At 37.9% G+C, this 27922-nt stretch overlaps 2 protein-coding genes across 2 annotated transcripts in view; one reads left to right on the forward strand and one right to left on the reverse strand.

Annotated features, from left to right (window-relative positions):
• The window catches only part of arhgap39 (Rho GTPase activating protein 39), a 74636-nt gene extending 53322 nt beyond the window's left edge, over positions 1–21314 (reverse strand). The window contains exon 1 of the mRNA XM_084431759.1: positions 21187–21314. Within this exon, the coding sequence (XP_084287885.1) occupies positions 21187–21197 (11 nt within the window). The 5' untranslated portion in view covers positions 21198–21314. The remainder of the gene's footprint in view (positions 1–21186) is intronic.
• Positions 21315–23530: 2216 nt separating this feature from the next.
• Positions 23531–27589, forward strand: cUnh8orf82 (chromosome Un C8orf82 homolog). Its single transcript, XM_084431441.1, has 3 exons — positions 23531–23722; positions 23807–23855; positions 27065–27589. Exons 1-3 carry the CDS (start codon positions 23603–23605, stop codon positions 27517–27519), a joined length of 624 nt encoding a protein of 207 aa, XP_084287567.1. The 5' UTR covers positions 23531–23602; the 3' UTR covers positions 27520–27589.
• The last annotated feature ends 333 nt before the right edge of the window (positions 27590–27922 follow it).

Consider the following 27922-nt stretch of genomic DNA (forward strand, 5'->3'; position numbering starts at 1 on the left):
CTGGATCTCGCAGCGCCTCAGATTCATCAGATATATGTGTCGCAGTAGCTCTGCATTCATCCTGACCTTCACACAAGCTGAGAAACCTGGAGAAAACTGTGTGTGTGACTGCAGTGAACACACTGAATCTGCATCACGACCGCTAAGGGTTTTTCAGTGGCTGGTGGAGATATCTGGTAAAACAAGGGGGTTGATGGTTAATACAGTGCACAAGCTGTCAATCTGAAAATAAACCACATCATCAGATCCAATAAACCCAATAAACCCGATCATCAGACGGGGACTTAGGTCACTTCTTTAGGGGTTTGTTATGCAATAATGACTGGCTGACTGTATGTGCATATAATATTTAATATTATTATCAGGATCAGCCAGAAGTTTTACTTGTGTCAGAATTTGTCACTGGATTCCGCACCTTTTCTATCTTCACATCTTTTTAGAATTCTGAGCAAATATTCTGTAAAATACATGTTTTTAGTTTAGTTTAATTTAGTTTCAGCAAATTGTATCTCTTTTGCATCATTAAAATGTTTCACAGATACATACTGTATACACATAAAGTGGGGTACAAATGTCTTAACACATATTTATTTTCATTTAAAGGGCTGGTGTAATGCCCTTTTCACAAGATGTCAAATAAGTCTCTGATGTCCCCAGAGTGTGTGTGTGTGTGTGAAGTTTTAGCTCAAAATACCTCAGATATTTTTATACAGCATGTTAAAATTGTCATTTTTTTAAGGTTGAGCAAAAACGCACCGTTCTGTGTCTGTTCCTTTAAATGCAAATGAGCTGCTGCTCCCGGCACAAGGGGCGGAGCTTCAACAGCTTGCACTCACACACACATGCACTGAAAATTTCAAAAACGTTTAGCCTTTTATGTTCAAACCGGATTCAGACAAAGATGGAGAGACTCAAGAAGAAGTGACAACGTGTAGAAGCAACAGCACATTTCTGAATGGTTAGTCGATGAATTTATGTAGCTTATGTTAATTCGTAAATTCTTGGCCCCATCCTACCTATCAGATCTCCTCACCCCATACCTGCAATCCCGCACCCTTCGCTCAAGTGATACATGTCTCTTAGCAGTCCCCACATCTCGGCTTCGCTCCATGGGTGACAGGGCCTTCAGTGTGGCAGGTCCTGAACTGTGGAATGCCCTGCCGCTTGAGATGCGTCAAAGCACAAGTATAAAACTAAGTTAAAAACACATCTTTTTAGCTTAGCTTTCCTGTCAGCCCCCTGATTTTGATTTGCACTGTCTTTTTATTTATTATTTATTTTATTTTCCCTGTTTTTATCTGTTTTTTTTTCCCCTACACTTGGTCTTCACCTTGTGCTCAGTGTACTCCTGTATGCCCTTTGAGGGTGTTTATGTTTCCTCTGCATCTTGGCATTTTATGTTCCTTGTATGTAATCTATGTCCCAATCTGATTGTACTGTCCGTACTATCAGTGAATTCAATCATGGATGTAGCTGCATTGTGTTTTAGTAGTTCTTTGTATTTCCTTGACTATACCAATTTGTAGTGTCCTTGGGCACCTTGAAAGGCGCTTTTCTAAATAAAATTTATTATTATTATTATTATTATTATTATTATGTGTAGTTATCTTCTAGTCATTGTATATCTATAGTCATCTATAATCTATAAATCGTGTTTCGGGGGCGGGGTTTATGTAAATTATAGGGTTTGTGATGTCACTAACCCGGGAGGAATGTCCTGTAGTCTCTACCAGCCGTTTGTTGTAGTCCTTAAAAAGCGATTTCTTTAAAGGGGTCATATAATGGTACATGCACTTTTACAAGTTGATTGTACTGAAATGTGTGTTGGCAGTGCCTGTACACAACCATCATAAAATGATAAAAATCCATCCAGTGTTTTTTTTTTAATCTTATATGTTTTCCCCATCTCAAATCAAGCTTTTGTTGATTGACAGCAGCGTTTCAACACAGACCCGCCCTCGCTCGTGAGCGAGCTGTCAATCATAGTCCGCACGGACCGGCGCGGTCATTGTTGATACGCTGGAGCACTGTCTATGAGCAGAATGGCGTCTAAGCGATTGTGGTGTTCTGTTCTTGGGAGTAATAAGGAACACAGCATCATTTTGATGTTCCTAAATCCGAACCGCTGAAGACGCAGTGGCTGAGTTTGTTTTCGAAGGGAATATTCCCCACGATCAACGTCAATGCTTTCATGTTTGCGCGAATCATTTCACACACCAGACTGCTTTACAAACGAGGTCAGTATAAAGCTGGTTTTGCTAAGAAGCTGCTCCTGAAAAAAGGATCGGTACCAACTATTCGTGTTCCTGCTGAACCTCCAGAAGAAGTGAGTGTAACGTTTTATTAACCTTTATATTAATATTTATATTAATCTTTGCAAATCGCTTGCTGCACGCTTCACGATGAATGCGGCTGTTTACACTCAGGGTACATTACGGCATGTTTTCTATATACAACGTTCTCAATATAATTCATAATCCCACGTTTATAATGAACAACGCGTTATGGTAATTGTGTTATTGTGTTATTGTGTCCGCGCAGAACAGAGGGGCGGGGGGAGCAAAGCTCATTATCATTTAAAGACACATGCACTTAAACGGCGTGCTGAAAACAGAGCTGTTTTTGACCAGGTAAAATGAGTGTTCTCTTACAATACTAATGAGAATTTTTAATTAAAGTATATTACAAACTTTTAATTTAGACCCTAAAGAATCATATTAGCTTGTACAAAAATGGCATTATATGACCCCTTTAAAACCAAATATCTCCCTTTGCTTTGAACTTTGAGCGTCGTAACTTTGCAGATGTTGTTTATGCTCAAACAGCAACATTACACACTAACTAAAGTTAGAAAAGTCAAATCATAATCAACCACCCCTTTAAAGAAGCTCTATGTAGAATTCAGAAACCCGTGTTATAGCGACACCGGTGGCCGTTAGGTGAACTGCAGCAGCACTTATTGCTAACGTACAAGAGACTGAACGTGATTCAAAACCCTGATATTCTCACAGCGAAGGTCTTTTTCATTCTTTGCTTAGAAATAAAAACTATAATTTTAAATAAATTATTATTAATTTAACAGTTAATGGCAGCAGCTTTATGGTGTAATATAAGGGAATGAATTGGAGCGGGAGCAAATGATATATATATATATATATATATATATATATATGTATATTAAAAATTTTGCTCTAAATAAACTTTAATCAAATCAAAAAAGTTTGAAATATTGCAATGTTAACTAACATCCAGACGCTGTAGGATTGAAAATAATCCAAGATATTTGAAATGAACAAAGACATTTGCTTTACTGTTTTCCACCCCCTCTTTCCACCAATGACCATTAGGAGTTCCCAAAGACTCAGAGGGGCCGATAGTGATCAAGGCCTGTAGGACAAGATGTGTGAACTTGGCACACCTTTAGTACAATGGGGGAAGTTGTAATTATCTGACTGGTCAGTTTGAACGTCTCACATTTGGGTTTTAGTCGCATGGTCTCGGAAAGGATACAACAAGACTGTAACTGTTGCTCTGCCTCTTTTCTTGGGGCTCTCTCTCTTTACCTCATCTTTTCCTTCTCTCTCTCTCTCTCTCTCTCTCTCTCTGGTAACATTTTACATAAATGCTGGGTACAATTAATGGTATAAGTTATTATCATCTAAGTGTAACCATAACCATACAGTGCTATGCATAAGTTTAGAAACCCATGCTAAAGTTGACTAAAAAGAGGAATAAAAAAATCATCTTTTGGAAATTGAACTTAATGCTTTAATTAAAAAATTAGGAAAAATCCAACCTTTAAGGACACCAATTTTCTTTGTGAATGAATAATGTATCACATAGCCTTCACCATACCTAGAGATTGGCATGGAGTACTTTCCATAAGATCATCTCTCAATGCAAATCAAACCAGCTATTAGGCTAACTGAAATAAAACCATGCCAATCTCTAGGTATGGTGAAGGCTATGTGATGATGTGGGGCTATTTTAATTCCAAAGGCCAAGGGAACTTTATCAGGATGCATAGTATCCTGGATCCATGAAGTAACTGGCCTTTAAAAATAAAAATCTGCCTGCCTCTATGGGAATTTAACATAGGGGTGTCCAGACTTATGCACCCTGTATTTTAAGGAAGAACATTTATTTATTTACGATACATTATTCATTCACAAAGAAAATTGGTGTCCTTAAAGGTTGGATTTTTCCTAATTTTTTTAATTAAGGCATTAAGTTCAATTTCCAAAAGATGATTTTTTATTCCTCTTTTTAGTCAACTTTAGCATGGGTGTCTAAACTTATGCATATAATAATAATAACGTTTCTTTAGTCATTCGGCAGTCTTGCAGACTGAACCCCTGCAGGACATCCACCCTTACAACGCCGTCCACTGCTGAGAGCCACGTTTATATGAATATGTAAATATGTTCTGCGTGATTTCCTTTCAATAACAAAATAAACACAACAGCATGACAGCGTTGAGAAACAGCCGTTCAGAAAGCATCTGATCACAGCGATGTGGATGTTTGCATCAGTTCTGCGATTCACCGGCATCATGTCGACAGAAGAGGTTATTAAAATTACTCTGTTATGATAGTTTGATTATAAAGCATAATTATATACTATATAGATGTTACAGTACAGAACGCCTCTTTCGGCATAATCCTGAACATTGTATAAGAATTAGTTTCATGTGTCACTGAACGGAAAAGAGGCTTTTATGGACAAAATATTTTGGTGCTGATGTGTGAATTTATGGTAAAAATGTAAATATTAATGTGTCTCTTAATGGTAAAAAACCAGAACGTTGTTGCTTGTGTGTACAGCATATATGTGTACGTCCATGTGTAAGTCATTCTGATAATTTTACGGTAATTTACTGGGATTATTGTGTGAAAGGGGCTATTGATCATGTGACTCTTGGTACAAACAATATTGAAGCATCGATGCACAAGATGAACATGATCATAAAATGTTATAGTTGTAATGAATAAGAAAGGAAATGAATCAGCATTTTATGAGTGTCTGCAGACCAAACAAGCTGAACTCAGAATAGCTGATATAAACGAGCCTCCCTTCAGGACTTTGGGTGTTTATCGAGCCGTAGTGAATCTCTCCTGTCACTCGGCGCTGGAGCCGTCACACAGAGAATGTGTGTGTGTGTGTGTGTGTGTGGGATTACTTGAAAGTCAATCAGTAATCCCACGGGATGCAGTGAGAAGTAATTAATGCGCACATTTCCAGAAAGTTTTGTTACAGTATTCTAACAAGCTGGCCTCTGTCAGGCTGCGTCAAATCTCAGAGGATGAGATTATTTGTGGTTCGTAAAAGCAAAGTCATGAGAGAACGAGATCAGCTGATTTCTCCGTTCACCTGCAACTGTGTGAAACGTGTCAATTTGCATGGAGTCGGTGCTAAAAGTTTGCTATAGTTAATATTACACAAGAGTCTAGGTGACATCAGAGGAGACAAAAATGACATTAGATGCAAGATTATGAAGGCTTTTGTGTTGATTTGTGAAAGTGACTGACTTGGCAAACACAATTGATAAATCTTAGTTGCACGCCGAACAAAAACAAGTCAAAATGAAGTAATTTGGAGGTTGTTTGTGGGATTCGAACCTGCTTTTCCAATGCAAACTTTCCGGAAAGTTTTCTTTTTCTATAGTGAACACTATATAGTGTTATTTTACATTCAGGCCCAATTATTACATGTCTGTCCCTGAATACTACAGTTAGACCTTACTGTATTTGTAACATCGTTATATTGTATTTATCTATGCTTGTAATTAGTTACGTAATTAGTTCTTATTTTTTACTTTCCCCCCATTTATTTATTTTTCTTGCTGATGCGAAATATTGACTCAGAAACCGTAATATGATCTGAACCGTGAGTTTTGTGAACACTATCCCTAAGCAAAGAAAGGAAAATAACTTGTCCGTGTGAGTTTATAAGGGCCTTAATGTTATATGTTTATAAATAATATTGCACTGTAAAAATAATATTTTCGAAGTTGTAAATAAAACAAAGACTACTGCACTACGTTTTATAAGACAATACTGTTACAATTTTTCTTACTTTAAAAAATGTGCATTAAATTCAATGTCCGAGTGCAAATTGTTTCAAAGTGAATCCTATCCACCCAATTATTAGTGTGCTGGATATGAAATCATACAGAAATGTCGACACAGCAAAATAACACATGCAACGCCCAGTTAAATGCTCATGTGTTGGACTGGAGACAAATGTTAGAAACGTCTGGCTGCAAACGTCTGAAAATAGCGCTTATCGAGGGACCCGAGCATCTGTCCGAAAAACACAACTGTCCAAATAAGCATTTCGATCATATTTTGAGGGCTAAGGTCACTACAAATATGAAGCACACATGCGCACACACACGCTGCAGTTGTTCCACGACCCGAGGTGCAAACGGCTCTTTCATCCCTCTGGTTGTCTTTTTCTTACTGAGCTTTGAGAATGAACTTTTAAAGGCCACAAGACATTTATGGCATTCGTGACATTTTGCTAAGATTCATTCGCCGTACATCTGTTTAAAACGTCTGGACTCCACGTTTACAACGACAGGTCCGGTGTGAACAGCACATGGAGAGTGCAGGTTATTAGGGAATGATGATGTGATGATTACTGTGGATTTGACCTGAGTTAAAGGATAATTCCGGTATTTAGCACTTTGAGTCTCTTTTCTGGTTTGTTTTGGATGAACTAGAGTGGTGAACACAGACATTTTGACGATGGGTCCTGTCTCGACTTTTTGACTCGTTTAGAATCGCCTTTGACCGCTTCAGAGTGACTGACTACGGGCATGCACAAACATGTCCTTAAACCAGCCCTTAACGTTCATTTTCAAAACTGTGCAACTCACCGAGTAGTTAGTGGTGTTCGTTGATGATTAAAAACAAATATAGCGGCGCAATGTATTATTTCAATCCGTGTTATTTGCTATAGTGGAACTATTTTTTTCAGATACCTCACAACCGCGTGTAAACTTCCGCTCGATATTTGGATATTTGAGTCTGAAGCGCAGTAATATCAACGAGCAATGAGTCCTCCAACAGAAATCAATGGGATTTTACAAAATGCCAAATAAAACAAGACAGAAACTGTATTTCGCTACTCTACTTGTTTTTAATCATCAACGAACACCACTAACCACTGTGAAACCACTAACCGTTTTGAAAACGAACGTTGAGGGTTGTTTTAAGGACATATCGTGCATGCGGTAGCCAGCCACTCTGAAGCGGTCAAAGGCGATTATAAACGAGTCAAAAAGTCGAGACAGGACCCATCGTAGGGCTGGGGGGAGAAATCGATTTGATTTAAAAATTTAGTTGGTAGGTCAAATCGATTCATATTTTCAAAAAAATCTATTTTTTTTTTCTTTTTCTTTTCTCTTCAGTATAGCGTACAATACATTTTGCATTCGCCAAATCTTCCTTCAGAGTTTCCGTAGCACGCTCCCTGCGGCGCAGCCCTCGATGCTTCACAACATCACGACAAAAAGACTAGCATGTTTAATTTTTTAACGGTCCTCCACGACGATGTGAGTGAGAGAGTGTGTGCGAGACTGTGCGACAACGACGCAGAAGTATAAATGAAAACCAACGCGTTGCCTACAGCGTAGAGGCTCCGGCGTAGGTCCGACGCACAAGTATAATGAGGCCTTGAGACGGCTCGCGATGACTGGTCGGGAAACAACGTGTAGTCTGACATGTTTCTTGTCCATGACATGACAAGATTTTTAGGAGTCAAAATCGTGTAATCTGACACAGTGACTATCTTAACAGACAAAAAAAAAAATCGTGTAATCTGAACCAGGCATAAGAGTTACCTCAGGATTTTTTGCTGTTTTATTAGCTCAATCCAAATACAGTATAAATAATTTGGAATCGAATCGTAAATCTAGTTTTTTTTAAAAAAAATCTCAGATTTTTTTAGGGGGGGAAATCGCCCAGCTCTAACCCATCGTCAACATTTCTGTGTCCACTCTAGTTCATCCAAAACAAATCAGAAAAGAGACTCAAAGTGCTAAATACCGGAATTATCCTTTAATAAATATTAAAATGACTACCTGGTGGAGTTACCCTGGTGAACAGCACTTACATGACTTGAGGAATCTTCCGTGTCTGAAGAACAAAAACGAGTTATTAACACTGATGTTTAATACATTCAGCTCTAGCCATCCCTCTCTTTCTTAGTTTAGTGCTGGGCAACGATTAATCACATCCAAAATAAAGGTTTGTGATTACATAATATAAATGTGTGTGTAGGCTACTGTGTATAATTATTTTGTATAGGCTATATAAATACACACACATATGCATGTATATATTTAAGAAATATTTGCATGTATACTGTATATATATTTATTCATAATTTATATTATATATTAATAATTTATATATAAATAAATAAAAAATCTTAAATATATACATGTGTTTGTATTTATATATGCAAAATAATTATACACAGTACACACACGCTTATATTATTTTTATTTTGGATGCGATTAATCGTTGCCCAGCACTAATACGCATATATATATATAAATTTGGGGCTTTTTGGGTCAGTCTTATTTGTCAAGAAATCATGGTCTGCAGTCCTGTACTCACACACACACACACACACACACACACACATTGATTTCTTATGGTTCACTACATACAGAATTCCGAACATTCCAAGCATTGTAAAATTATTCCCCCACAGACTCCCTGGAACCTTCTGTCATTCACACACACACACACACACACACACACACACACACACACACACACACAATTGAGACGTTAACACCCTTCCCCCAGCTCATGGATTCACACATCTCAAACAAACCAAACCACCTGCTCCATTATTTCAAACACACACACACACACACACACTAAAATATGAAAGGAAATCCAACATTTTGAGTGATCCGACCTTGAAATGCATCTGGAGAGATGGAAGTGTCGAAACATGAAGGGAAGGTGTGTGTATGTGTATGTGTATGTGTGTGTGTGTGTGAGAGAGAGAGAGTGTGTGGGTGCATGTGTGTGTGTGTGTGTGTGTGTGTGTGTGTGTGTGTGTGTGTGTGTGTGTGTGTGTGTGTGTGTGTGTGTGTGTGTGTGTGTGTGTGTGTGTGTGTGTGTGTGTGTGAGAGAGAGAGTGTGTGGGTGTGTGTGTGTGTTCGCTGACTAAAAACTGCCCTGATTGAGTCTTATTTCCACAATATAATTGATTTCATAAGCGTCTGCTTTCAGGTTTTCAAAAACGAGCTGATTATGTAAACACACACGCATAAAAACAGCAAACACTTCCTGCGGCTTTCGTTCACAAAGAAACTTTCATGTCTTTTCCGAAACTTACCAAAGCTGCCTAACAAGACGCTCTTGACACAAAGATCCCAGCATGCAACATGATTACGCCGCTGCCTGTGAACCTTATTTCAGTCGAGCTTTAACGCAGATTCACGTGTGTCCTTTGTGAAGGAAGCAATCCCATAATGCAGTGCAACAACTCATTATCAAAATGTCGATTACAAACAGTCAAGTCAAAATGTTTTTCTAAAGCACATTTAAAAGCATCAGAGTTGCACCAAAGTGCTCTACAATAAAACATTGAGCAATTAAAAATAAAAGCATAAAAAGAAACCATGCAGCATATAAACACAAAATAGAAATAAAAACATTTATCTAATCTAATCAAAAGCCAGAGAGAACAAATAAGATTTAAGACCGGATTTAAAACTGGCTAATGAAGGAGCAGACCTCATGTATTAGGGTTTGAACTGTTACAAACATATTATAATTCATTCACTACTCAAAATTATGAAAATAAATGCCCAGTATTTGCAGGTTGTGCTTTTATGCGAGTATCATGTTAATGTCAAACTCTATAGAATCAATTGAGTGCTTCATATAGACTGCACTGTTTCGCATGATTAATGATTATAATATGATTATTCTCTCCAATATTGTGTCGTACAAAGCAATGCATCAAAGCTGTAGTGTTCTCATTGTTAACTACAACTAAAACTATTAAACGTTTTAGCAATTGAAATAAAACTATATACAATGAAGATGAGAAACTCAAAACTAAAAAATATTAATAAAAATGAGAAATGTTGCCTTGGCAACTAACTGAAAGCTGGAGTACTTAAAAAAAAAAAAAAAAAAAAAAAAAAATAGAGCTAAATAGAAATATAAAAAACTAATAAAAATGACAAAAATACATAAAGTTACTAAATTTATAAAAACAAAAATACAGCTAAATAGAAATATAAAAAAAACGTGTGTTTCAGTGTGTGTGTGTGTGTGTGTGTGTGATTGGTAGGTTTAGGGGTCAGTTTAGTGTGTGTGTGTGTGTGTGTGTGTGTGTGTGTGTGTGTGTGTGTGTGTGTGTGTGTGTGTGTGTGTTGGGTAGGTTTAGGGGTCGGGTTAGTGTGTGTGCGTGCATGTGCGTGTGTGATGGGTAGGTTTAGGGGTCGGGTTAGTGTGTGTGTGTGCATGTGTGTTGGGTAGGTTTAGGGGTTGGGTTAGTGTGTGTGTGTGTGTGTGTGTGTGTGTGTGTGTGTGTGTGTGTGTGTGTGTGTGTGTGTGTGTGTGATGGGTAGGTTTAGGGGTCGGGTTTGTGTGTGTGTGTGTGTGTCAGTGTGTGTGAGAGTGTGGGAGTGTGTGTGTGGGTTGTGTGACCTCACAGTTAAGGCTAGTTCTATAGACATCAGCATCAGAGCAATCCGCCCCACCAGACAAAGGCATCCCAGCAACAGTATCCTAGCAACCACATCCTCTGCAATTCCATGACCCCCATATTCCACATCTGTAGATCAGTGAGGACACACACACACACACGCACACACACACACAGGTATCCAAGCTTTAGATGCTCTGAGTCTGATACACAGGCGAAACACAGAGGAATTGAGCGTCTCCCGCTCGACTCAGTGATCCGCACACACACACACACACACACACACACACACACTGTCTCATCCGTTCTCCACTCGTCTCCTTCTCTGTCTGGCACTCTTTGCTCTCCTCCCATCACTGTCACTGTGTGTGTGCCTGTAGCCGAGCGAGTCCCACTATCTCACACTTATCTGTGTGACAAGACTTTGAATGTAAGAGCTTGCAACTTTTCTCGCTCGAGGGGAAACGCATGAAACGAGCTTCAAATTTCACTTTCACTTTTTTCAGAGCACAAACGAACAGCCTCTTTTGGAACAATTCAAATCAAATAAGCGTTTTTGAAGCCCATTTTGCATTTTTGCTCTAATTTGAAGTGATATCTGCTTTTTTCTCCACGATACACATTATTTTTAACACTCTTCCTGAAACGTAAAATCTGGCAGAAGCGTCTGTCTGCTGATCTGCAATCTTTCTCACTGTAATCTGCATATTTTGCATGAGTCATAATAATCAGGCGCCTCGTTATCCCCTCATTTTTTATTTGAAGTCACTACAGCCTCCATATCAGATCAAGTGCACATTAATTACTGACACTCATGAAATCATTTATTATCTTGAGACTTTCCTTTCCTAAACTGAAGCCTGGCGTCAGACATCATGATTCCCTGCATTAATCTGGATTAATGATTCGTTCAGTCCTAATCTCACCTCTTGACCCATATATGGGTCAATTTCACGAAGACGGGTTAATATTTCACCCCAAAACTACGACAAAAAGAAATGTATTATTTTTTCTATTTCTATTTGTAAATTAAGTGCATTCAAACCCAAATTCTCATTACTGTAATGCAATAATAATAATGGGGAAAAAAAACACATTCTGTAATACTCTAAAGAAAACTTAAATTCATTAAAATAAATACTAAAATTACATAAACTTTACAAAAATACATTACTATTTATATAATATTTTCACTGTTTTTGAATTACAGTAATGAGAATTTGGGAGGTAAATGTATAAGTGTCATGGAAATATACATTTACCTATACTGTGTGTGTGTGTGTATATATATATATATATATATATATACACATATATATACACTCACCTAAAGGATTATTAGGAACACCATACTAATACTGTGTTTGACCCCCTTTCGCCTTCAGAACTGCCTTAATTCTACGTGGCATTGATTCAACAAGGTGCTGAAAGCATTCTTTAGAAATGTTGGCCCATATTGATAGGATAGCATCTTGCAGTTGATGGAGATTTGTGGGATGCACATCCAGGGCACGAAGCTCCCGTTCCACCACATCCCAAAGATGCTCTATTGGTTTGAGATCTGGTGACTGTGGGGGCCATTTTAGTACAGTGAACTCATTGTCATGTTCAAGAAACCAATTTGAAATGATTCGAGCTTTGTGACACGGTGCATTATCCTGCTGGAAGTAGCCATCAGAGGATGGGTACATGGTGATCATAAAGGGATGGACATGGTCAGAAACAATGCTCAGGTAGGCCGTGGCATTTAAACGATGCCCAATTGGCACTAAGGGGCCTAAAGTGTGCCAAGAAAACATCCCCCACACCATTACACCACCACCACCAGCCTGCACAGTGGTAACAAGGCATGATGGATCCATGTTCTCATTCGGTTTACGCCAAATTCTGACTCTACCATCTGAATGTCTCAACAGAAATCGAGACTCATCAGACCAGGCAACATTTTTCCAGTCTTCAACTGTCCAATTTTGGTGAGCTCGTGCAAATTGTAGCCTCTTTTTCCTATTTGTAGTGGAGATGAGTGGTACCCGGTGGGGTCTTCTGCTGTTGTAGCCCATCCGCCTCAAGGTTGTGCGTGTTGTGGCTTCACAAATGCTTTGCTGCATACCTCGGTTGTAACGAGTGGTTATTTCAGTCAAAGTTGCTCTTCTATCAGCTTGAATCAGTTGGCCCATTCTCCTCTGACCTCTAGCATCAACAAGGCATTTTCGCCCACAGGACTGCCGCATACTGGATGTTTTTCCCTTTTCACACCATTCTTTGTAAACCCTAGAAATGGTTGTGCGTGAAAATCCCAGTAACTGAGCAGATTGTGAAATACTCAGACCGGCCCGTCTGGCACCAACAACCATGCCACGCTCAAAATTGCTTAAATCACCTTTCTTTCCCATTCTGACATTCAGTTTGGAGTTCAGGAGATTGTCTTGACCAGGACCACACCCCTAAATGCATTGAAGCAACTGCCATGTGATTGGTTGAAATTGAACAGGTGTTCCTAATAATCCTTTAGGTGAGTGTATATATATATATATATATATATATATATATATATATATAAAGCAAATATCCCCTCCATATATATATATATATGGAGGGGATATTTGCTTTTAATCACCCTACAAGTTTGGTTGAACTATCAAAACATAAGGAATATATATATATATTTGTTTTTAATATTTTAAATATGAGGGAAGACCAAAACACTAAACTTGGTTACGATATTTATCTGGCAAAATTATTTGACAAAAAGGCAAACTACAGCTACAGGTTTCTATTTTACGAAGCGAAAAATCAAATGCACAGAAAAATCAAATTAAAAGCTCCCAGGAAAAAGCAAACATCAGTTTTTAATATTTCGTTGGTTTTCTCATGTTTTTTGCAATGTCTCCATAATTACTTTGTATAACAATGGCAAAAAAATTATGTCCGTGCAATTTGGCATGTTATATTGTTATATACAGTATATATAATCCATAATCCAAAAGATGGTATTACTAACGTCTAGTTCACTTGTCCTCACCTACTTCTCTAAATAATGTCTTGTAGTTTTCATTTTCATCTTGTATGCTAATCTATAAGTATACATTACAAATGAGCATGAAAAGGCCCGGTCTATTTAAACATCATTAGTGTGATGGAGTGTCTTCATCTGACCTCGCTGAGAACCAGCCGCTGCTCAAAGGCAGCATCAGAAGTCATCTGTACAATCATGCTTATTATCTTCTTTTTATAGTGAACTACTGCTTTATATGAGACAGAGATATTTAAGACAGAAAGTCAAGCACAGAGCATGTTTAACATCATCTAAATTATAATGAATTATGAAAAACTTCATATAAATCAAAAGCTTTCTATATATATATATATATGGGTCAATGACATGGCGTGTCAATTCTGGTGTCCAAAGCATATTCATAATATTAAAAATGTATACATTTTTAAATGCACTTCATTAAGTGACTCAACTTCCCCCTCTTTAATTACTCATGTGAGAATTTATTATCAATAATTAATCTTTAAGGAAATATTGAGCTCAAAAGTCCCAAAATGTCATTCCGGGTAACTGTCCCGGCTTCTGAATATAAAAATACGACAAAAATGTAAAAAATATAAATAAAAGTATTTAAAATCTACTTGGGCATAATTGTATTGATGTTTTTATATATATATATATATATATATATATATATATATATATATATATATATATATATAAGGATATGCTTGCATCTATTGTTTTATTTGTAATAATAACGTATTATAACAAGTCAAATTGCACGGACATAATTTTTTAGCCAGGCTGTTATACAAAGACATTATGGACACGTGCAAAAAATAGAGAAATTTAATGAAATATTAATAACTGATGTTTTGCTTTTTCCTGTGAGCTTTTTATTATGCATTTTATTTTTTGCATACTAAAATAAAGCCTGTAGCTGACAAATACCTGAACCAAGTTAAGTGTTTAAATACTCCCAAATACTCATTACTGTAATGCAATTCAATAAGTCATCTGTAAAATGATGCTTATTATCTTTTTACCATGAACTACCGCTTTATATGAGACAGACATATTTAAAGACAGATAGTCAAGCACAGAATATGTTTAACATCATCAATTATAATGAACTATGAAAAACTTTAGGCAGCAAATGTGAAATTCACTGTAACTCAGACGCACCAAGATTCCTCTAGCAACTGAACCAGGATCAGCGACCCGTGCGGCTCAAACACACTGTACATATAATGGGTCGGTCAAGCGTGTTTAACAGGCCAAATCGATTCACATCGCAGTGTGTGTGTGTGTGTGAGCGCCGGTGGCGACAGAACCACAACAACAGCTTTTCCAACAGTAGCATGTCGGTCCTCGTGTGTGATGAAGTTAGTGGGTCAGCAAGTTCCTCTTCCTCATGACAGCTCTGGTGCCTTTTACACAGAACTGGGATTTTGAGACAAACATGTGCATCTTTACCTCTAGAAGTTGCATATTAATTTCACATTTTTCTGCTTTCTAATTTTTGTGCAACATGCATCAAATGGACGGTTTGTTATTAGTTTAAAATAAAATATAAGTATTAGATGAAGAACTTAAATATGTTGCATTGGCAACCAACTGAAACACTGAAATACTGAAAATAATAAAATTAAAGCTAATTCATACAATTTCATTGCCCCTATTCTGCTATATAAAGGTTCCTAATGTTGTTTTGGAGTCTCCTATAATAGATTTACATGCATCCATGGTCAAAAACACTTACATTTTATCATAATATTCATTCATCTATGCAGAGAATCTGAAACGGTTAGTTTGAATATTCAGTCTCTCTAAGCCCCGCCTCTCCGGGAGCTGCTCTGCTCTGATTGGTCAGTCGGCCCAGTCTGTTGTGATTGGTCGACTGCTTACAGCGCATGTCAGAAACTAAACGCTCATTAGCATATCTGAATGTCAGCTCTTTCTCGGCGTTTGATACACAGTGACACGAACAGTAATGTTGGAGTTGGTTTTACCGTATTAATTCAAGTCTCAGCCTTTTGAAGTGGATTTGCAGCGTCTTCTCGACATGAACAACACAAACCAAACTCTTCCAGTCTCAGATACAACTAGTGTTTGTGGGCGGGGCAAAGAGACGCTGTTCGCCGGCAGCCAATGAACACCACAGGCTGGCATTATGCAAATTTGTTACATTGTCACGTAGGTTTTCAAAGTTATTGACGACTCATTTCAGCAGTTCAGAATCGATTCTGTCTTTTAGGAGACAATAACTTTATTTGATCTTTAAAGGGGTCATATAATGGTACATGCACTTTTACAAGTTGATTGTACTGAAATGTGTGTTGGCAGTGCCTGTACACAACCATCATAAAATGAATAAAAATCCATCCAGTGTTTGTTTTTTTAATCTCCTTATGTTTTCCCCCATCTCAAATCAGGCCGTTCACAAAATCGACGCCCCTCCTACGATTGTTGATTGACAGCAGCGTTTCAACACAGACCTGCCCTCGCTCGTGAGCGAACTGTCTGTCATCATAGTCCGCGCGTCATTGTTGATACGCTGGAGCAGTCTATGTTACATTAGCTGTAACATCAATCTGTCAATGAACTAATGTATACATCAGTAAACACATAGCGTTCGTATCTCACTACTCTACCCTGCCAGTACACACAAAGATAGATCAAAGTGACATTACGTTAACCAACCATTCAGAAACGTCCTGTTTTCCGACTCCGGTTCAAATTGATACGGTTGCACAGTGTCCTCAGAGACTCCCGCTGCCATTCTTCAAAATATAACGTTACCCTCAACTGTTGTCAAGGCAACACTCCACTGTGTGTTGTTGTGGCAAAACGCCCACAGAACAGAGGGGCGGGGTGAGCAAAGCTCATTATCATTTAAAGACACATGCACTTAAACAGCGTGCTGAAAACAGCTGTTTTTGACCAGGTAAAATTAGTGTTTTCTTACAATACTAATGAGAATTTTTAATTAAAGTATATTACAAACTTTTAATTTAGACCCTAAAGAATCATATTAGCTTGTACAAAAATGGCATTATATGACCCCTTTCAAACTTTGCAGATCGTTAACATTCACAAACATCTGCACTGTAAACCCGAATAAGATGGCAAAACTCAAAAAATGTAAGGCAATCAGTTGCCTCAAATTTTTTAAGTTAAGAAATTCAAAGTTTGAGTGAGCAGAACTGGCAGATTTTTATACATTTTAATTATTCTTAACTTGAAATGTTTGAGTACACTAATTCATGCATTTAACTTTAAACTTTCATGTAATCTCAATGTGAACACTTTTATTAGTATAAACTTTAACAAGCTAGTATGCTAACATGTTAACAATAGTATGTTATACAGTAACACTTGCTGTATGAGTGCAGCAACATAAAGCTTGCTCTCAAATCAAGCTCATGCACACTCGTCACCATGATGGTAACTATCCCAAAACCAACATTAACAGAAACTCTTCTAAATTAGCATAACAAAACATTAATCACTACTAAATCTCCCACTTAACATTCACAAAAAAAAAAACCCATTATATTACACTTACTTTTAGCATTTACTCTCCCTTTCGAGTGCCATCGGCAAAGCATGCTGGGAAATAGACATCCCCGCCGTGTCAGTTAAACTTAAGTTCGTCTAAATTAAAAGAAATAATTTCATAAAACTCAAAACAATGAAACAGTTCAGTTTACTTAAAATATATCAGTTCTGTGAACTTGAAAGAAAAAGAAAGTGCTAAATACTCATAAAAGTTAATTTGACTGAACTAATTAGTTTAATTAAGTTTCTCCTTCTCAAACCAATTAATTATTTTTGAGCGTTAGGGTTTACAGTACACACTGCATGAAAGGTAATATATACGAAAGAGCATAATAGGGGCACTTTAATAAATAACATACAGGCCTGAAGTCTAGCAGGTGTTCGTCAGGGCAGCACCTGTGCACACCATGTTTTGAATGCCTCAACACAATGACATTCACACTGACCACATGGTCAACATTATTAGGGCCTGTGCTCTCGGAGAATGACTCAACGAGGACGAGGACGAAACAAATCTGCGCTCCACAGCTGTGCTTTCATCCATTTACACACACAACCTGTTTCTATTCCACGCCTAGATCAAATCTGAAGCATCATATGCCTCTCTCTGATGTACAATTACATTTCGATTCACAAGCTCTCCATCTGATTCAGTTCCGATTCATTTTCTTGAACGTAGCTATTGCACCTTTACATAAATATTAACACATCAAATTGTTTTTAAGACAATATCCCATCGCTCAAAGTAATGATATCTTGATGCTGCTTTAGCGATTTCAGTGAAGGATTCGTCAGACTGATTCATACAGCGACTCAAGTCACTTGTTCATAAATTGTTCTACACTGGTGGAGAAGTATGTTTCTGATTCACTGAAAAGAGCTGATTTAAAAGAGTCATTTATTTGTGAATTGAAATAAACTGTATGTTTTTGACACATTTAGTTCAATATTCTCTTAGTTCGAGTTTTCCCATAGCGTAAGCTAGCCTTATGCAATACGAGAGACCTCTCGAAAGGGAACTAATGTTAAAGTAGTTAAAGTAGTCCGTAGTTTTTCCTCTTTGTCGCCATCTCTGTTCAAAATCTGCAATTGCAGTTATTCGCGGAATTATCAACTTTACGTGGGTTGTGCCTCGGCACGGCACAGAGCGGGTGAATCCAATGTTTTGAGGAGAACGTGCGGCTGTCAGTCGGTGTGGATCCTGGCATTTGACAGATTCTACTTTTATTATGACCAACATAAGAATTTTCACCGGAAAATGTCATCAGAACAAGTAACATCCACTTTTGTTCGGACCAACTAAGGGGAAAAAAGCATTGCAGTAAATCACGCTGATTAGATCTAACGATCGCTTATCATATCACGTCAAACCGTGCAAATTATACTTTGTTCTCAAATTGTTAATGTTAACAACATCAGCATTGCGTGACATTTAATGCCCTTCCGATATTTGTCCTTGTTTTTGCATGAGCCGGTTGCAGTCTCTTTTTTTCTCCGGAGTCCGAACGAAGTCTTTCGCATTTTACAGCGGCTGAATCACCTGCTGACTGTCATTTGAACCTTTCTGGATCCGCCATCAAATTGATAAGTGTAATTATATCAAGTGCTGTGAGAAAAGGCTATAAATCTCCACCTCCAGCATCCTCACACTCATAGCCGACAAGCCGAGACTCTTCTTTATGTGGACAGATGTGACGTAATGACGCAAAGACAAGTTCGAATTTCCCGCGGAAATCCACCAGTACCACTGGAGTTAAAAACATTATTACAAGCTTGCCGTTTTGAATCGAGCTAAGGCAAGCAGAGAGTTTTGAACACTGGCTGGTGATGTACTTGCTTAAAAAATTATTTTGGATAATTTTTAACCCAAAAAAGTTACAGACTGCAGCTTTAAACTGCTGACATTTTATATCTAGCTATATCTTGGTTTAATGACAATGGAAACTCTATCGCTTGTCACACAAGTAGGCCTATGCATGCCAAGTATCTACAATAAACAATGCATTGGCCAAGGATTCACGCTTGAATATAATATTTGTGCAAACTATGTTTCTGCCCTACAGCTCCAACAGTTTGCTAACTTCCACCACTGAATTACATCCAATCAAATGCCCTCTCTCCAAAACCCCGCCCACCAAAAGTCATGTGAGCCAATAGAGCGCATTAGTGCCCGCCCACTTTTTAGATTTGATGCAAAAAAGTAGTTGACAATTGGACAAAAAAATAAAGGTACAAGATTATACTTACCAGCTTTAATGAGGGAAACAACTACAATGAAGCATTTGAACAACATTTTCACCCAAGCTTTTCACAAGCTCTTAATGTTGTTTATGTGTCTATGTGGTGTTTTTAATACGCTTTAAGACAAATCATGTGTAAATTCATAAGTCGACATTCTCCTTAAAACTGCAGTGAACCAAAGACAGTCTCAAAAACACGTTTTAAAAATCGCTGGTGTTTCTGACGTCACAAACGACCTTGTAACCAATCAGATCAACGTGTGATCGTCAACCAGTGGATCTCTGAGCTGAGGGAGTGAGTGGAGGCGGGGCTCATTTGCATATTCATAGAACCATAAATGAGGCAATGGTGTCGAGTTACATTCAATCTATTTTAAAGAATAATTTTAAATATATGTCATTTTGGTGTAATAATATAATTTTTTGTATATATATATATATATATATATATATATATATATATATATGCCTCCATCACACTATGATTGGATATGATCGGTTATTATTGGATATGATTGGTTTGTTCCATAAATTGTTCCGCCTCTTGTTTTGGTGCACATTCTCGAATAGGCCTGAATAAAGACAATGATGGTGTTAATGATAAGACGAATTAAAAAGTAAGTAAACAACTCAGCCACTTAAATATCATTGCTTAATGTCACATCAAAATCACACTTGAAATGGCCTGAAAACATGATGACTGTGGGGGTTTTAGTGCACAATCAGCTTGAGATATTGCTGTGAGCAGTGTGTACAAGCCGAAAATAAGTTGACTATAAAAAGGAAAGCTTTAGATTGTTACTGCCTTTAGTTATTATTTTGGGATAAATATAAAAACGCATAAAAACACTAACTTGAAATTAAAATTTATACCTGGTTTTAGTAAATAGAACATTACATAGTTAGTGTAAAAATACATAATAGAATTGTATTTGGTCTCTTTTTTTTATTTAATGTCTATTTAACCAGGAAAATTAAGTGTAACAGGGACATAAATTTACATTTGATCCTCCTCATTTTAAAACACCACACACACACAAACACACATATATATATGTGTATATATATATAGCCTATACATACACATATATATATATATATATATAAGAGGAGGGTCCCTGCAGAGGGTCCCTGTGCATCCGTTTCATGGCCAATGCTTTGTTTGATAAACAGAAGGAGGTTGCCAATAAAAATGACACTCCACATTTCCACATGGATCGCTGACTTCCTCAACACTACCCATGAATAATGAAACAGCACGAGACTGCTGGATAACGCATCGAGGCTCGCGTGCCGCAGGTGTCTGCATCCCTGTCATGACATTTTGCTTAAAATAGGATGTTGCGCGTCCTCGCATCGCATCGCATCGCCCCACCGTGCGCGCGCCTCGGGGGGATGCGTGTCCGTGTCTTTACGGAGGAATGACAGAAAATCAACAATGAACCGGTGCAGGGATCAGCTCGCAGCTCTTAAACGCTTATGGGTGTGGAGGCTGTCATGCACGAGCCGGGCTGGACCTACAGGCATGCACACAGTAACATATAACAACACACATCGTATTTAAGTGATGCAATTGATGCCGCCGATGGGTGAGCATCGTTAGGCACGCAGTCTCGCGCCCGGCACCTCCATCGCGATCGGTAAATCACCGCATTTCACTGCGCTCGCGAAACTGTAACTGTGAGCGCGCGTCATGTTTACCTCTCAGCCATGGTGCCTCTTGTTCCCGCTTTAACACGCAGTGAAAGTAATCCACAGGACGCCAGTCATGATGAGAGAGGCTCCGCCGCCGCCGCAGTGTGTGTGTGTGTGTGTGTGTGAACGCGAATGAACGAGTATCTGGAGCACGCGCTGTCCACCCGCGTCTCCGTCACCATCGACAACCTGACGTCATTTTGCGCTTCTCGCACAGGCACGCGCGCGGGGAGGCTGGAGAGAGCGGGTTACCATGGCAACTCGAGAACGCCGGCGCGCATCTCGAACTGTGTGGAATCATGCAAAATAGAAAGAAAACAATAAGTTTTGTTTATCTGTCTGTCCATCCATCTGTCTGTCTGTTTATCCATCTATCTATCTATCTATCTATCTATCTATCTATCTGACTGTCGGTCTATCTATCTATCTATCTATCTATCTATCTATCTATCTATCTATCTATCTATCTATCTATCTGTCTATATATATATCCATCCACCCATCAATCTATTCATCCATATCTATCTATCTATCTATCTATCTATCTATCTATCTATCTATCTATCTATCTATCTATCTATCTATCTATCTATCTATATATATATCTATATATCCATCCATCCATCCATCAATCTATTCATCCATATCTATCTATCTATCTATCTATCTATCTATCTATCTATCTATCTATCTATCTATCTATCTGACTGTCGGTCTATCTATCTATCTATATATATATCCATCCATCCATCAATCTATTCATCCATATCTATCTATCTATCTATCTATCTATCTATCTATCTATCTATCTATCTATCTATCTATCTATCCGTCCGTCCGTCTATCACAAAAAGTGTATTCATTTATTAGTGTATACATTTATTTATGTATATGCTAGCATGTTCGCGTTGGTATACAAATACAGTGATAAGATCTATCTATCTATCCGACACTATCTTATCATTGTTATGCAGATGACATCCAGTTATTTATTTCATTTAGTCCAGATAGACTAGACAAACTGTCCCTTCTGCTGAACTGTTTAGTCTCCATTAATAAATGGATGGCTGAGAACTTTCTGCAACTTAACACGGATAAAACAGAGGTGATGATTTTTGCCCCAGACAACATTAGCCCTAAGATTAGGCAGGCCCTCGGGGGTCTATCATCCTCTGACCGCAGTGACATAAGAAATCTGGCTGTCATTTTTGACAGATCGATGTGTTTTAACAGTCATGTTAAGTCTGTGGTTCGCACCTGTTTTTTCCATCTCAGGAACATTGCTAAGATTAGATCTATGGTTTCAAAAAAAGAGATGGAGATGCTTATTCATGCCTTTATTTCTACACGATTGGACTATTGCAATGTGCTGTACACTTGTTTGAATAAATCTTCTATAGATCGACTGCAAGTTGTACAAGATGCATCGGCTAGGCTTTAGGACCCGCAGGAGGCCACACATTACTCCTGTGCTGAAGGCCCTTCATTGGCTTCCTGTTGGGTTTTAGAGTACATTTTAACATTTTGGTCATTACTTTCAGAGCCTTGCATGGTCAAGCACCCTCTTACGTCCTGGATCTATTACATATGCATACTCCATGTCGGTCTCTGAGGTCCTCAGGCCAAGATCTTTTAACTGTTCCCAGAACGCGCCTTAAGACAAGAGGTGACCGTGCTTTTTGTGTTGTGACTCCAAAGCTCTGGAACTATGAGTTCTGTGGAATCTTTTAAAAAACACTTACAGACTCATCTTTTTGGACAAGCTTTTAACTAACAATTTGATTTGTTTGTTATTGAATTTTTATGGAATCTGATGGTAGTACAGTTGTGGAGTTGTACTAGGTTTGTACTTGTACAGTTGTTATTTTATTTTATTGTTTATTTGTATTACTGTGCAGCACTTTGTGACCCTTCCTTGTCTGTGAAAGGTGCTATACAAATAAACTTTACTTACTTACAGTGTTCAGAAAAACATACTTAACTCATACTTTAAACTTTTAGTCCAAAGACTTTCTTCGTGTCACTAATACATTAACTTTGATATTTATAATTTAGTTTACTTAAGTAACGTCTTTCTCTTTTTGTTTTGTATGCCAATGTAAATCTTAATGCCATTGTGCATAAGATGATTAAACTTGCCTTGCTCAATTAAAAACAAGACAGCGCCATCTAGTGTTTACCTGAAATACAATCAGTATGCTTTTTTTATTATAATAAAGTGACTCCTTATCTAGCAAAATCGTATGATGTTTAGCAGAGCTCATAAATCCAAACACTAACGCGTTTAAACCAGAACAACAGCGTTTTCAATCTCAGAAAGGCGGAACTGACGTGCGTGGCGTTTGTTTCCGCCGGAACCAGAAACAGCTGGAACTCACCAAAATATAAACAATGCAGGGGTTTCACTGTAAATGAAGCAAATATGAGGTCTGTCAACAGGCTGTTTAGCAGTAAATGGAGGAGGTTGTCCTCATACACACAAGGACAGAGTCCAGAAGCAAGAATCAGAGAGTATTTCTACTATATCGATCATCAAGGACAGGTATATTGAGATTATTATAGGCTATTATTACTGCTGACATTGATGTCAGTCCCATAATTATGATTTATTTTCTCTCTTTTCAAGCTCTTTCTGGATGACACCAAGGTGAAGAACTTTGTCACCTGTTTCAAAGGTATTTCTATTTGTGCATCAACAGTAAAGCCAATATGTAAATCTATATTTGTGAACCCTTAATGGAGGTTACTTTTAATATTAACTTGTATGCATAAATCTTCTTATGGGATATGCATATGTCTTGTGGTCTGTATTACATTAATATAAACCTCTTACACAGTGACTGACTTACAGTACAATAGAGTTAATCCTCTTTTACTTTTCTGTACTGAAAATTGCTCTTACTGTGGCGTAACATGGTACGGTGATATGATAATACCACAGTACTGTATGGTTACCATAGGCCTATTCAAAATTGAACCCAAATAAAACTGAAAACATAATAATAGGAGAACCGTGAACATGCGAATGTGTCATTAAATTATTGCGTTGTTAGCAGGGGCGTCGCTAGACACCTTTTACTGGGGCACGTGCCCCAGTATAAATCTGCTGTGCCCCAGTAAATCTGAAGTTTGAGTTTAACAATTTATTTTATTTGTCAGTGTATTTAATAGAAATTATATTATAGGGTAATAGAAATTCTCTATTTGCAACGCAGTAATAAAACAATCAACGCTTGTAAAAGCAACGCAGTTTAACCGAAAACAGAAACTGAATCCATGTCCGCGAGCGTCTGTTTCCAAGCAACTGCAGTGCAGCGCGCACATATTTGAACACACTGAAGTCTGGTCAGGTGTTGGCACGCTATTAAGGTAGGCTATGAAAACATGTCGAAACAAAAGTTTGTAAATAATACAAATAATCTTATTTTTATTCATTATTGGCTTCTGTAGATGGACATCAGAATTTTTTTTTTGTACGCAGCAGGGACAGGGAAGCAGAAAGGAGAGATGATGAGTTTGAGGGAGGTAAGACTTGATAAACAATTTACATCATCAGACATCAGATGCAAAAGCATCAAGCCTCAGAAAAACCCATATGAAAAACCTCTACCAAGAAATGGAATTGCACTTTACTGTAGGCAAAAAAACTTTTATACATAAAAAGAGAGCACTATCGCATTAGCCTACAATGAATGAGAGAAAGTGCAACGTGCATTATGACGGAATAAGTCCCGTATTTTGTTCCGATCAGACTGTAAAAGAAGACGGACGATGCCGTACTCTCTTCCATTGAAGAAAAGTGAAGCCGCCAAAGTCTCCGAGTCTGCGCAGTAGTGAGCGTGAAGTAAGAAACTTAGTTTTGAGAAAGAAAGAAAAATTTTTTACCCCCTTGAATTTCTGTTCATATGCATTCTGTTTACATACATACATACACACACTCACACATACACACACACACACACACACACACACACACACACACACACACACACACACACACAGACACACACACACACACAGTGCTTTAGAAATAGAGTGGAGTTTCTGACTTGCCATTTTTGCATATTCAGTGTGTGTGTAGATCCGTTTATATTTATATACATATATGAGCTACAATATATTGTTTCACAGCAGCTTCACAATAGTAACAAATTAAAAAATCGCCTGAAAAGCAGCTTGTCCAACAAGCCAATAGTGTCAATATTCAGTTAATAGTCACTTCAGTGTTGATTCAGTTCAGTTCAATAACTGCAACATTCATCAAACATACTGTATAATATAGCCTATACAGTGTATTTGTGCACATACATGTACATGTGACAAACTCCCATACACTTCCACTGCACACTGAACAAGCAAAAGACACAAGATAGTAGTGTTTTACATAATTCATATCTGTGTGTATGTGGGCTAATCATTTTATGTTTGTGTGTAGAGTTACTACGCAAAAACAAAATTTTTGGAAGAGTTAAAATAGTTTTGAATGTTGACAATACACATTAACATTTTGTAGTGTGGACCATTCATTGCAACATTTATCCTTTGTTTAAGAATCTGTTATCTGCTTGATAAATAATTTATGCTGCTGCCCACTAACATTCTTTTAAAGCTATTGTTATCCAATTTTTTGCCTTTCAAACACCTTAAAATACACATATGTAGGTCTGAGAAATCCAAATTTTCTCGGGGGAGCATGCCCCCGAACCCCCCTAAGTTAGCCAACTACCCAGCATGGTGTTTTTTAAACAAACTGCCTGCCTGCAGCACTGTATAGCACGGAAAATACACACAATGTTGTGTTCTGTACTACTGTCTTTGATTGTTTGTGATAACAATGAATCATTCTTTCGGATATGAAATTTATATTTAATTGACCTATCGGTAAGCCACGGCCTCCTTAGTTACTTTTGCTATCTCAGACAAAAATGGGGGACCTGTGCCCCAGTAGAGCTTTATGTCTAGCAACGCCCCTGGTTGTTAGCATGATTTATTATGTTGCTAACATGTTTTAACGTGATTAGCATGTTGCTAACATGATTTAGCATCCTGATTTAACATCCAACATGTTTGTTGCAAAATAAATGTTTGTTGTTAACATGTTGCTAATGATTTAACACGTTGTTAACATGTTTTACCATTTTGTTAGCATGATTGGCATGTTGCTAGCATGTTTTGCTAACATGAATTAACACGTTACTAGCATGTTGCTAGCATGATTTACCTCGTTTGTTAGCATGTTTTAACATGTTCTAGCATGATTTAACATGTTTAAACACATTGCTAGCATGAATTAACATGTTGCTAACATGATTTAGCTTGCTGCTGATTAACATTTTGCAAATATGATTTAACACGTTGCTAACATGTTTTAACATTTTGTTAGCATGATTAGCATGTTGCTAGCATGTTTTGCTAAAATGATCTAACATGTTTTAACATGTTGCTAACATTATTAGCATTTTGTTAACCTTTTGCTAGCATGAATTAACACAGTCCTAGCATGTTTTAGCATGTTGTTAACATGATTAACATGTTTTAACACATTGTTAGCATTAATTAACGTATTACTAACATGATTTAGCTTGCTGTTAGCATGTTCATGTTGGTGACATGTTAACATGATTAACATTTTGCAGATATGATTTAACACGTTGCTAACATATTTTAACACTTGATTAGCATGTCGCTAGCCTGCTGCTAGCATTAATTAACACATTCCTAACATGTTTTAACATGTTGCTAGCATGATTAGCATGTGGTTAACATATTTTAACAGATTGCTAGCATGAATTAGCATATTTTAGCGTGTTTTTAGCAGAACAGTCTACGAGGAAGAAAATGTATGTGATTTTACAACTCTTTCTCTCTGCTCCATCTCTATTAGACCAGCGCTTCTTAGTTTTCTTCTTCAATCGCCTGAAACTGAACGAGAGTGGCCGATACCAACAGGACTTCCCCTTCCTCTCGCTCTGCGGACGAGAACGAAACTTCGTGCGCTGCGACGATCAGCCCATAGTTTTCACGCACCTGTTATCAGAGGCGGGGCTTGAGGACCGTCTGTCATACTGTGGAGGCGGAGCTAAACTGACCGTTCCGTTCCAACCGGAGTCTCTTTTCATGCAGCCGATGAGCGGCAGACTGTACCATCCCGGACCTAAGCGGGGGGGAGGGGTGGGGTTGGTACGGTCCGCATTGGCCATTGATCTGAGTGCACACTTTGAGTTCGCCGTTGGTCAGGAGAGTTCAGGACAACCCACTCATTTCATGTGGGCGGGGCGTCGACACACACTAACGCATGAGTTGGCGACACATTTTCATGCTCAAAATGATTCTACATGATTCTATCTACCTAGTGCATTGTGACCATTAAAATCCAGCTGTAAGTTGTGAAATAAATGTATATATTGTGTCTAATGGCTGGTCTGATTTCTTAATGTTTGTTTGTTACTCACCCTCATTTTATCTCAAACTCACGGTATTGGGGAAAGTTACTTTTAAAAGTAATGCGTTACATTACTTTTGCGTTACTTTTTCTCACCTGGGCTGGGCTTGCTTGTTTTTTAATAACAACAAAAAAAGTTCTATTTTTGGCAAATGTAAAGGCCCTTTCACACCAAAAGTGAAGTGAATAATCCTCAGGCTGAGGGAAATGCATGTTTACTCCTGTACAGTAGAGGGCGCCACTCAAACAAACCTTTCAGCCATTTTGGATTACAGAACAATAGGATACAGGAGAAGAAAG

The sequence above is a fragment of the Rutilus rutilus genome (assembly GCF_951802725.1).
Source record: "Rutilus rutilus genome assembly, chromosome: 15".
Classification (NCBI taxonomy): Eukaryota; Metazoa; Chordata; class Actinopteri; order Cypriniformes; family Leuciscidae; genus Rutilus; species Rutilus rutilus.